This window comes from Engraulis encrasicolus, chromosome 2 (assembly GCF_034702125.1).
Source record: "Engraulis encrasicolus isolate BLACKSEA-1 chromosome 2, IST_EnEncr_1.0, whole genome shotgun sequence".
In the NCBI taxonomy this organism is placed as follows: Eukaryota; Metazoa; Chordata; class Actinopteri; order Clupeiformes; family Engraulidae; genus Engraulis; species Engraulis encrasicolus.
Window position 1 is genome coordinate 39,257,821 of NC_085858.1, and position 13,276 is coordinate 39,271,096.

A 13,276-nucleotide genomic window follows, 5' to 3' on the forward strand; every position below is an offset into this window, starting at 1 on the left:
TGACTTGGATTTTGCACAAATGTTTTAATTTGTTTTTAGTTGTATAAAGCATACCACTCATACAACAGGCACAGGTGCTTACAGCATGTTTAAACATAATCAGCAGATGCGATACATGTGACGTGCGAAACACGAGACACTCTCTTCAGGAACACCTCTGCATAGTTCAGATAGCATAAATCTGACATTATTTAATCAAAATCATCATTATCGGTGACAATTTAAAATAGCAGTACCTTAAGAAGCCTTATAAACACGTTATAAACATGTATTAATAAAATAGTCATTAAAAAAATGTATATTTACAAATGTTTGTAAATGATTAAGTACCAGCCTACAGCTGCACACTGGAGTGGGAATCGGCGTCTACTGGATGAGTTTGATGTGTGTTTGCCTGACAGACACTACTATATCCAGTGGTTTCATCTCTTGCACTTTGGAGGACAATCTTCCAGGACTGCTGGGCTGTGCTCTGTCTTCTGTGTTACCATAGTATTTCTAAGTCATTTATAAACATCTGTGAACATTTTGTTGATTATTAATGAATTATTTAGAAAGAGTTTACAATGTTTTAGGGACCATTGTGGGTGTTACAACAACAACGACAACAACAACAACAACAACAACATGTATTTACACAGCACAATGTTACAACTATACAGTTGACTCAAAGTGCTTTCAAATACATCTACACATTCTCACATTCACACACCAGCTCTAGGAGCTGCCAAAAAGGTGCCAATTGTCCAGGGTCCACAAGACAATGCTTACACGGACACACACATTTTTTTTTTTCAATTTCTACATCATTAAAGCAAAATCAAGCATATTTAGTCCTGTTATATATGGCATACTCTACTGTGGTCTGCAACAAACTCATGATGATATTATGCGTGCTTCACTGATCTTCGGCCAATTTAGAAGAGTTGTCATAGGTTGTCATTGGCCCTGAATTAAAAGATAACAAACATGATTCTGAAATTAATGTTCTGGTGGCCTCATGTGTTAGGTACTTGGATGAACTTTCAGAATATTAATACCATAGTGAAAGTGAAATGAGAACAAATATGTACAAACATACCGTACATACTTAGAAGGGAAGAAAGGGATACTTACAGTACTCTGAGTTGTTCATCATATACATATGCTGCTTCTTCTTTCTCCTCAGCCATAATACAGCGAGTAGGATCAATGAGAGTACAAGTCCAGGTATCACAGCGTAATAAACAGAACTTTGTGTAGATGACCGGGTCAGCTCTAGAAAAACAGGAAAATAGTAGTCATATCAGTAGATATTACAAGCAACTAATATGTAAGTAGTATGTAAGTAATTTGAAATTGTAGGCAGACAATCAGCAGACCATAGATTCCAAACACTTGTGTTTACAGATTACTACTGTATGATTGACAATGCATGCATTCCACCACCAGCAGATAGCCCTCAACATGTCATCATGCATTGCGTAGATGACACGCTGATTCGAACCCACTATCGCGTGTGTCCAATACGCATTCCCAAGTTAAGACGTGCTCCACAACGCCCTGTGCCTGTAAATTTAGGCACAATCTAGCTAGAAATTGGCCTAATCTCGCTGTTCTTGGCAAAAGTAAAGCAGCAGAAACATTGCTTTACTGACAGGTTAGGTTTAGGGTTTTGGTTATGGCACAGCAAAGCATATTTGCGTTTAGTAATAGAAATGCGCTGTGGCAAAACAAAATCGCCTACACAGCAGGAAAACTGTGCAAACCTTGTCACGTGTCAAAAGTGCATGAAAGCGATTTACCGTTGCGTTGAGGAGCACGCCTTAACTTCAAAATGCGTCGCACCAACAGGCTGAATGCACTAGCGTGCGATTCATATGCTAAAGCATGATGACAGCCTACCTGTTTAGGGAGTGAAGTAAGTTGAGACGTAATCGGGACCAACTACGCATTTATGAGTTGCCATTGAGCGTTGAATTAAAAGGATGATCGTGATCTACTGCCTCCTATTTCTGTTATGTTTTACTATGTACTTTTTCACTACTGAAACAAAAGTGACAGTGACATCACAGTACCTCTAATTTTTATATGCAGGTCATTTGTTCTCGAAGAGGTGAAATGACGAGTGGTTTGGGCACGTGTGGACAATATAACCTCGTAGAAGCAGCTGTAGTTTCCCTCATCAGAGAAGTCTGCCTCAGCAAAGGAAAAAGAGGCTGACTGATCAACTGCTGGCTCAGTCATGATTTCCTTTGAGTCATCAGAGACGAGGTGGAAAGAGCCTCCTGGGTACTGTGACTGGATGGAGCAGACGATGGAGAAGCTTTGACCCCGGGGGACCTCTGGGCCATGTGTCCCCCATGACAGCTCTCCATCTGGGCCTCTGGCAACTATGGCAGGCTGTGGCAGGGGCACTGAAAAACATAATCCGATCATGGCATTCCCAACAGATTGCAAAGTAAAAAACAAACAAATTAAACAGTTGTTTGATTGTATTTTTGTATTGTCCTATTACATGGATGTTTTTTCAATATGCAAAATCAGCCACAAATCTAATTCCTTTTCTTACCCACTACAGAGAAGGTGACAGAATTACTGCGAGAAGAGGTGAAGTTACGATTGGACACTGGTGTATGGTACTGGCAGTAGTAGGATCCTTCATGGACAAAGTCCACCTGACGGATGGTGAAATCAGCAGAGGATCCTGAGGCTGCCTTTGTCTCTCTGTATGAGCCAGAGAGCTGCTGTAGGGTGAATGTGCCACCCAGGTACTGAGTGGAGATGGAGCAGCTCATCTGGACAGACTGACCCCAAGCTGGCTGATTCCTCATTTCAAGTGTGAGAAGTGGTCTCTCCAAAAGTACTGAGAACAAGAAATATTGACACATCCTTAATCCTGACTTAACAAATGTGTCCCAAGTTAATTTATGTGAGATACCTACAGCCAGTGTTAATTCATCTAGCACTTTCATAAGACTTGAATGTGCATCAATAAAACTAGCTGTTGTCCCCATGACACAGAATGAACCTCACTTAACGAGGTTCAAAGATGTTTCAGCATCTCACCAGTCACAGAGAAGCTCACTGAGTCACTATGAGCGGAGGTGAAGTTACGCCCAGAAACTCGTGTTTGGTACTGGCAGTAGTAGGATCCTTCATGAACAAAGTCCACCTGAGGGATGGTGAAATCAGCAGAGGATCCTGAGGCTGCCTTTGTCTCTCTGTATGAGCCAGAGAGCTGCTGTAGGGTGAATGTGCCCCCCAGGTACTGAGTGGAGATGGAGCAGCTCATCTGGACAGACTGACCCTTAGTTGCTGTTCTTCCAGTTTGAAGTGAGATAAGTGGTTTTGACAATGTAACTGAAACCAAAGAAAGATAATTAAGAGGTATACACAGTCAAATAATCTGATAAACTGTCAATTACGCACACTCAGGCACAAAAATGGAACTCTCACTGTAATAGAATGGAAATGAGTTCATGAATTGTTTAGTTTGTAGTCTACGCCGTGCGCCATTGCAACATTAATCCAACATAATATGCACAGGGCACCCCACCAGTGGCGGCTGGTAAAAATATTGTATGTGGGGCACAGAGGTTGATATTTTAGATATTATGCCTGAATTCCAACGGGGGGGATTTCGGATTTCTTGGATACAATTTCCTGCATTCTAGTGCATTTTGGGTCACTTGTTTGACCTTGAAAATGTCTGATTCTCGCATAACCTGCACTAGACAGTTTTCAAGTACCGTAAAGTACCAAATAATCGCCCGGGCTATTATTTGTCTGAATCGCGTGAGAGACCCGGCGAATATTTGAGACAGGCGGCTATTTGGGACAGGCGATTATTCAACAGAGACCAGTGGCATGATTGAGGCACCGAGTTAAAAACAAACACAGTAGGCCATAGACATACCGGTATTGCTGGTATGCACCCACTCCCCAAAAAATGACACAGTATCAGTGGGATTCCATTCTGGTGCAGCAGTAAGTGCAGCAGTCGAGTTGCAGTAGCACTGCTCCCCACCTCATCAAAGACTATGCGTGACGTTGCTTGAAAGTAAAACGCCTTCTACCGGTAGCCCTTAGTAAAGTTGATGTGTTTTAAGTGGACTAGCAGGTATGGAATGGATCTGCGCACAATAAAGGTAGGGTATGGTTTCCTTCATCTTGCCCGCCGCGGCAAACACTTAAAAAAGCTAGTTTCCTTCGAATGCGTATTTGCCATGTTTAACGAGGATGTTTCATATAATTTCCAAGCATTACATTCATGGCATCATACGGCTGTCTGACAAATAGCTAGTGCTTCCTCTAGAGAGTTCGATATGGGTTGCATTTTGCTGTGTTGGGCAGGGATAGATGTCCTATCAGCAAACACGTTGTTTTATAGAAAACATAAACGCGTGTTTCAATGCTTCATGCCCGAGGCATCGGAGTAGAGTATGGATGTTCAAGCGTATTTTGCACACGGGATGTGTGTACATTGCTATGCTGTGTTTGCAATCGGTCGTTGCAGCTTTGGGATGCAACTAACGGTGATTGTGATGTAAACTCTTGGCATGCGTGATGCAGGCACGCTGCATGCACTTCGGTCCAAAGTTGTGATAAAGTTTTGAGTTTGATAAGTGCTTTGTTCGCATTAAGTGTGGTGTGGTAAATGATAGACGTCCTTAGTCTATGCCTGTGTTGAGGGAACACGAGGTCGGGGAAGTCGAAGCAGTTTAAAATAGGCTATACCGGTAGGCCTATTGCAGTGTTTCTTTAACCAATGGTAAAGCTAACACATCTTAAGTCTCGCACGGTAAAACGTCCTCATCACCAATGTTTGTTAAACAGAAGCATCCGTAGGTATACCCTCGGAAAGTCCCATGCTCCTCACACACGCTAGTAGCTGTCTTCGGACATTTACACGGGGTATTCCCCAAATCGATGACGTAGATGGGATCACCCACCCATGTCAAACGCTATTGGCTAAAAGCGTCTGTCAAACTACGGCCCAGAGGTCGAGAAATATTACGGTAGACCCAGTTAAAACAACATAGAAATGATATTTTTATTATCACAGAACAAAATGACACAACAGTGTAAGTGTGGATGATGAAGAAATAATTGCATCCATCCATTTTCGGTAGAAAAAAAGGTGCGATCCAAAATAATTTAATTTAATTTCATTCATTCATTCATTCATTCATTCATTCATTTGAATTCGTGTATTCACTTTAGGTAGGGAAAAGGTGCGATCCAAAGTCATTTTAATATAAGAATAATTTGAAGTTTAACTTTTTCACAGGAAACAGTAGCATAGGCCTAGCTTCAATTGTTTTAGAGTAAGGTCGTAGGCTATATTAAAATGTATGCAAACCGCGCACAGCCTAGGCCTATCGTCCAAACAAGCACATCGAACAACTAAAGTCCATAGTCTTCCTCCTCCTCGTCTTCCTCCTCCTCGTCCTCCTCTTCCTCCTCATCGTCATCATCATCCTCAACCACTAGTTCATTGTCGAATGCTTCACCCTCATCTTCCTCCTGCTCATCTCCTTCTCCATCATCCATGCGCACTCCTTGCCTGAACTGTGCCAACATCTCTCTTCCTGCTGCACATGGCTCCCCCTCCTTGAAACAGTGGATCAAATGGTCCTCACTGCCATCTGGTACCACTGTTAGGCCACACACCTTAGAAAAAGTACAGGAATTATTAGCGTAGGCATATTACACACACACACACACACACACACACACACACACACACACAGAGAGAGAGAGAGAGAGAGACACACACACACACCTTGAACGACTTTCGGATCATATCCGTGTCCAACTCCTCCCAGGCTTTGAGTACCCAGGCGACGAGCAGACGGCGAGATGGGGCTCGCATGTTCCCTGCTGCGGTATAGGTTTTGTCCACGTCACCGGCCATCCATCTGTCGTACGAGTTTCGCAAACTGGCCTTGAAGGGCTGGTTCCATACGACGTCAGGTGCCTGGATGTACTTGGTACACCCTCCTGGAATCACTGCCGTGGTGGTATTGTAGCTCCTCTTGAGCTCTTCTTTTGTGGCTTTGCTGATGTGGCACCTGTACGAGTCCCACACCAGCAGGCGGCGGGAGAAGTAAAACTTCCCCACAACTCTTCTTAGCCATTCCGCAGTGAGGTCATCATTCATCCAGCCATTCTTTGATGAGGTGATGACGACGCCGGCGATGTTTTGCATCGCCTTTACCTCTCTCACCCCACCCTTGAAAACAACAAACGGTTTGAACTTTGTGCCGTCTGCCTTGGCAGCCAGCACCACAGTCAAGTGGCTCTTCTCGTGTCCGGTCGTTCTGAGGGGGATGCTGCGAGCTCCTCGTCTGTCTACTGTAGTGGTGCCCACCATGTCAAACCAGACAGCGGTTTCATCCATTGCGATAATGTCCCTATTCTGTAATTTTTTTTTAACAATTGTGTTGGATGAAAACGCCACGAACCTCACGAGTTTTTCCACGAGCTGGTCTGGGTCTTTTTGTGCCACAGTTGTTCTCCTCCGCGATGAGAAGTGGTTTCGACGAAGGAAACGATTGAGCCATCCCACACTAGCTGTGAAGTTTTCGTCACGGCCATCCCCGACCGTGGCGTAGATTTCCTTGGCTTTTTCCCGGATAAGTCTTCTAGACACTCTCTCGTGGCGAGCCCTCTTCGTCAACACCCATTCCTTTACCATACCCTCCATCTCCTCACTTGCCTTCTTTCTCCCCCCTCCCGGTAGCCTAGCCTTCCTCCCATCCTCTTCTGCCATCCGTTTAAGTTCATCTTTTTGCTTTTTCCAGTCTCTCACCCTTTTGGGGTCCACACTAAAACGCCTCGCGGCCGCTTCTCCGCTGTTCTCCTCCGCATATTTAATGACTTGAAGTTTAAACTTCATATCGTACTTTTTATATTTTCGCTGTGACATCTTGCTCTTCAAACGCTATAGCCTAGCTCTCTCTGAGGTAAATTGACGTCATATGACAGCGTCAATGATTGTAGAACGTGCAGGCGCGTGTTTTGTTATTGTTTTTAAAACATAGACCCGGCAATTATTCGGAACCGGCGCTTAGCCATCACAACACATGCGTGCACCCGGCAATTAAATGGAACTCGGCGATTAATTGGAACTCGGCTATTATTTGGTACTTTACGGTATTCAAGTAAATACAGACACTGTTGTAAATGTGCTGAGGTCAGACACATGGGCTATAGACACAAAGAGACAGGCAGTCACTTCACGACAAAGGCCAGCTTTTGGCTCAACTCTCATCAATGAGCACAAGTCACTACACACAGACAGGTTGACACTCACTCAATCACTCACACACAGAATATCTCTCTCTCTCTCTCCCGACATCCAAGAGCTCATGCCTTGAACCACACGTAGCCTACATCTTCTTAAAGCATCCCTGCAGTCCACCGACATAGGCCTAACCTACTTTGCACTAGATGATGTAGATATTGCGTTTGACATTAATTACATGAATTAGGAAAACGGCTCTTTTATCTTTGCTGTTGGGTGTTTTTAGTGAACGAACCATACACAGAGCTAGGCTATCGAATTGAAAGTGATGGAGAGAAAAACATGCGATGAGGTCTGTCTTATGAATTGTCAACGTTCTGAAAACATGCAACACAAACAATGTAGTGTACAAAGTAAAGTAGCACTGATGTGACGACAATTCCTAAGTAATTCTGCCCCGTCGGGATATAAAAGCAAACTACCGGACCATATCACGGTGAATCTGTGATTATAAATCAACCTGCCAGTAGGCTACATAGCTGGTGAGCTGCTAGCACATTAAAGAAACAAACCAGTTCGCCTCCACTGAGTCCTGTCTTAGCATCCTATCATATCCACAGTGAAATCGCTGATTTATTCCAAGTTGTAGCGTGTATCTACTTTGTTCCTTGCCTTCATTTCTGAAACTATTTCCATTTGGGGGCAGCATAGTCCATCTGATGTGTAGAAAAGAAGACCAGCCAACTTATTTTGTTCGTGGATTTACACACGGTCAGTGACAGTATTACATAGCATCCTTCCCGTGAGAACTATGTAGCCCAGCGTTAAGTTTGTTTGTCCCATCGCCATAGTGATACGAGTATTCCGAAACTTTCATTGGCAGAGGTCCGCACTTGGCCGGCGCCCCAAAGCCATTTATTTAGTGATGCTGATTGGTCAACAAGAATGCATTTTTTTTCTTATTTTACTTAGCAACCATGCCATGATTAGCTCAGAGCCGTGCATAGAGAGAGTCTGGCCAACTCGGATCATGGACGCCATTTTCGTTCCCCACGGCGAGGATTCTACAGTGTAACCCTATGGGCAGCATACCGTCAAAATCGCTGGATCTAAAATGCAAATAAGGCTTCATAGACCATCAAACTTGGGTTGTAGTATTATCAAGATCCCAACATATGACAACAAATGTTAACAAGTTTGTTCGTATAGAAGGGGTTTGCTTAAAAGAGGGTTTTGTCAGCATAGTTTTGATGTGCTCAGCAGTACATACAATAATATTCACAACAATGGTCAAGTTCATGTACAGGGACCCTGGTGATACTTGCGCCAAAGTTTCACGTTGTGTCAAGATTTAGTAGTTTAAAAATAACGATGTGCTCCGCAGTGCATAATCGCGATTGCAGACAGTAGAACTGTAGGATGAGCGGATGCTTGTAGGTTGAGTCTGGATATTCATAGTATGAGACTGGACGTGAGTTTAAATCTCAGGGGGAAAGGACCTTATCAGTGCGACAGAAATAATAACTTGGTGGGCAAAGTTATGTTTTCACAGTATAGCATGGTTACAGGTGGCAATTAAGATTTGACAAGCTAATTTCAACAGAAACCTAACTTAATTCGTTTTCAAAGTGCAGACAGGAGTTTTTGAGAGCATGTCATCATCATGATTATTTCTTTCAAGAGTAATTGTTAGCAAAAGTCGAAGGGGGAAGAAAATACATTTACCTCACACACAACACAGAGAAATCTGCTGCTTTCCGGTTATTATTTCTGACCTTATATTCCATAAAGGGGAGTTTATATCCGTGTATGTCCCAAATCCTCCGTTTCTGTCAGGAGTTAAACGATGCTGTTTGTTTCTCCTGACCCGGCCCTGCACTACAGCCATATGCACAACTGTTTGTCATAATAATAATGTAATAATATTATAGTGAAGCGTTATTTTTTATATCTGATAATGCTCATTAATGGGAGCGTGGGGAACGAAAATGGCGTCCATAAAACATGTGACCAGCCCAGAACCAATCAAAATAGCGGGATAGCTCGAACGTTCGAACCCATAGTTGGCCAGACTCTCTCTATATACGGCTCTGGATTAGCTGTTTGGCTACAGTTTGAGGTCGCAGTTATTTACACCCAAAACGAGATGATCTAAGAGTCTGTCGGTGGAAATTCGCTACCGAATGAGAGCCAGTTGGTGGAAATTGTGTTTTAATTATTCCGACAGAGGTAGGCAAATAACTTAAACTGACATTGCTGTATATTTATTAGTGGTGGGCCGTTATCGGCGTTAACGTGCTGAGATAATGTGAGACTCTTATCGCGCGATAAAGAAAATATTGCATGTTAATCTATTCTCAAAATACGAGATTGGAGTTTGAGTATGCTCGTCACCATAGCGTTTGATTGACAGACGCGTTTAGACTGCGCTCCAGTCGCTTCTCCTCTCCACCTGTTCCTTCAGCAGACCTACTAGCGTTTGCATGCTGAAAACATTAATCTCTCTGCCGTGGTAGGTGTTGTTTGAGTGTTTTTTTTTTCATAACTAGAGAGACGTTATTGTTTGAGGTGAAGCATAGAGTGACATTATTGTGTGTGAGTACCAGCCCGACATAGCCTACATTTCCTCATGCATTGCATGCAACACATAAACAACTTCCATAAATCTTGCCTGTGTCGTAATTGCAGTCCGTGTGATATGTATTTTGAAGATTGTCAAACTGAAACTGTCAATATCTACTCTCGCTGAATGTTTGTGTAATTGTGTTGCGATCGCGCATTGCGAGCGAGATGTCAGACAGTAATAAACCTTGCGATTGTCGCGTTTGATTTTTTTTTTTTTTGTTTGCAAACTGAATTCATTTTCGAGTTGTAACTCCTCTGGCATTCTATCTCTGAGAACAACTGTCAGGTTTAGGCCAAATCGCCGTGGGCCAGTGCTGTAGGTTCTACTGTACATATCTAGTATCCTGGCTCTGCTGTGGTCACTTTGCTGTGCCTGTTGCGCAAAGACCCTCCTTCTTTTAAAGGAGCCGTGGCAGATTCTCTCTCTCTCTCTCTCTCTGCCCATTAGAAATGCTGAATTGTTGAGGTCATTTTGTTTAAATAGCCTAAATGTCTTGATACGCCCTGAAGAAGGCCATAAGGGCCGAAACGCGTAGGCATTGTAGCCAAATAAAAAAGCAAAAAAATTGCAACCTTGAGTGCCTCAGCATCTGTCTTTCTGGACCAAGTTTGAGAGCCCCTACACTAATGAGCACCAAGGAAAAAAGCTGAAGACCCAGAAGCACTCCAATTACCTGCTTGTGTTTGAGCCTAAATGTTTGATAGATTTATCTGTATTTGCCTCTACAACTTATAGCGCTGTTCATTTTGAAATTTCAGTAAGCTATCTTATGACTGTAAATGCTTCTTGACATATTCAACACACTTTACAAATATTGCAGTGATTTTTTTTCATCACCAAGTATCAACATACCAAACATCAACATCAACATCAACATTTTTTTTTAGATGAGATGCATTTTAGAAAAGAGATGAGCTCTGGTGTAATGCGCCATCTGTCTTATGAAACTTCCAACGTTTTTTTTCGCTAGCGTGCCTAGTCTGAATGAGCCATTTTGATATAGATTAATCTGGATTAATCTAGATTAATTTCATAATTACAGTGAGATTAATCTAGATTTCAAAAACAAATCTATGCCCACCCCTAATATTTATACATTTTACAGTTTCCCTCCCCTCTTCCTCTCCTCTGTAGTAGGGCGGCGCCCGAGTGCCCTCTATGGACCGACCGCCGCTGCACCCCACTCTAAAACCCAAGGTGTGGGCTGTTATTATGAGATAGGCCAACAGAAAAAGCCTAACTTCATGTATTCTTCATATACATGAAAATATGAATGATATGGCATTATGATCAATGTTAGGTTAATCAAAATACTATTGAACATCGTTTTATAAGAAAGAATAAATTAATAAATAAAACTTACTTGGAGTTGTTGGAACTGGGGTGGTGGGAGCACTAGTAGTTGCAAGAGCCATGTCTGCAGAACATTGCTATTAAATACTAGATATGAGTAAGATATAAGAAAATTGTAGTGAATCCTGCTGCTTACACTTTGTAAAAAACAGTTGTTCTTACCTGCACAGTATGCATAATGGCAGGCTGTAGTGGCAACTAGTTCATAAACTGCGTAGTTTCCTGGACACATTTTCACACGGATAGATGGCGAGTTGTAGCTGCAACAACTATCCCAGCTACCACACACCTCCCTGGTCACAATCCCGTCCTCTAGATCGGGGTGTGGACTTTTCAGCCACAGGGGCCCGTGAGTACCACAGCGTTTTTTAGGCACACAGCTTTCTGGCATGCGGACACTGCGACCCTGATGGAACATGCGGTACCAGCCCTGCCATTGGACGTCACGGTCACACTTGAGGGCTGACTGGTCCTGGTTGGTAGTGGCCCTCCAGGTGTCATTCAGCGCAGTGTAGTGGTCACAAGGGTCTGCCTCTACAGCTGGCATGGTGTGAAGGGGCAAGTACACAGACATGCGATATCAGTACCAAAATGCAAACCTTGAAAGTCATTTTGGGACACATCTGTAATATTCACAGTTTTATTCATCTGGTAATGGACTGAAGACTTGGGAGTCAATGATCACATTCCCAATGGTCAAAAAAGGGTTTGTCGTGTGTTTAGAAGTTGCATGTACGGTAAGCTGGTTGATGCTGAACGTATTTATTAATAAAAATTCAAAGTGTGACCGGATTAACAAGTCTCAGTCCACAGTTTTTGGAGGGTTAATACATTTCACTTACGTGTAGGAGTTGGTGCTAAAGCTGTGGCATCCGAAGAAACATCTGTATGACACATGAATGTTACAGATTTAAGAAGCAGGAAACTGTGTAGGCAATGTACTGCACTATGGTCAGCTTGAGCAGGAAACAATTTGAACAGATACTGTATAAACTGTATGCCTAAGGTACGGTTTGTCCACAGAGGAGCTATAGGGCGCAAGAGGGGTTTGGAAACTCTCGTGAGGCACTGAGAAGGAGATAAGGGGGGTGGGGGGTATTTAGGGTGGGGGCATTGTCAAACGTATGATCAGGTCAAGAGGGCCTGAAGTGTGCCCTGATTAACAAGTCTCAATCCACAGTTTTTGGAGGGTTACAAAATATCACTCACGTGTAGGAGTTGGTGCTGAAGCTGTGGCATCAGGAGACACGTCTGTATGACACATGAATATTACAGATTTATGAAGCAGGAAAAATGTGATTGAAGGCAATGTACTGTACTATGGTCAATGAAAGGAGGGGGTGCACTCAGTTGCAGAAGGGGGCAATGTTTTTGATTGGGGTGGGGCAGAGATTGGCAAGCTTATGATGACGTCCATAGAGCTCACAAGTCACCCGGAAGCATGTAGTAGACTGTAGTGGGCGGACAAAAATGAATGGGGACCAGTCTCAAATAAGGTGTGAAGTGCAAACATGCGATTAGCGAACCCCCACAAACTGTTGATGGTGTTAAAAATAGTTGGCAAGCTTATGATTTCTTCAAAAAAGGTTGATAAACATTGGCCTAAGGCTTGAACACCTTCAAACTGAACTACACATATAGTATATACATCATGATCCTTTTTTGCCCCAACAGCATCAACCTGCTAATCACAGTTTCATTCAGTATAGGGAGGGAAAGTAATCTCATCGCCCCCTGCTGGCAACGTTCCAAACCCCTGCAACAAATGAATGTTTTTTTTCTTTGAAAAATTACATCTCGGCCCTGACGACTAAGTAGAAGTAGTGGCAGTCATATTATGGGCATGTTGGCCCGTTTTATCGAATCAGGTGGTAAAATGTTCGGTTTTTCACTGATCTGAGCTGATTTTAATATTCTTTAAAAAGCTAATACAGAACTACACTGACTGGCATGTGTGGCTTGTTTACTCCATGTAATTAGCATAGCCAAATTAGCATAGCCAAACATGAGCCAGAGAGGTGGTTACTCGTCACCACAGAAGCCATCATATCTACTAGAGAATTTAA

At 43.0% G+C, this 13,276-nt stretch overlaps 1 protein-coding gene across 1 annotated transcript in view; it reads right to left on the reverse strand.

The window, feature by feature from the left end:
- Positions 1 to 874: 874 nt before the first annotated feature.
- LOC134464470 (deleted in malignant brain tumors 1 protein-like) overlaps positions 875 to 13,276 on the reverse strand; it is a 295,644-nt gene continuing 283,242 nt past the window's right edge. Inside the window, 9 exon segments of the mRNA XM_063217911.1 lie at positions 875 to 948; positions 1,117 to 1,257; positions 2,058 to 2,396; positions 2,552 to 2,845; positions 3,049 to 3,342; positions 11,221 to 11,274; positions 11,373 to 11,750; positions 12,053 to 12,094; positions 12,420 to 12,461. Coding sequence (XP_063073981.1) covers positions 899 to 948; positions 1,117 to 1,257; positions 2,058 to 2,396; positions 2,552 to 2,845; positions 3,049 to 3,342; positions 11,221 to 11,274; positions 11,373 to 11,750; positions 12,053 to 12,094; positions 12,420 to 12,461 — 1,634 coding nt within the window. The 3' untranslated portion in view covers positions 875 to 898.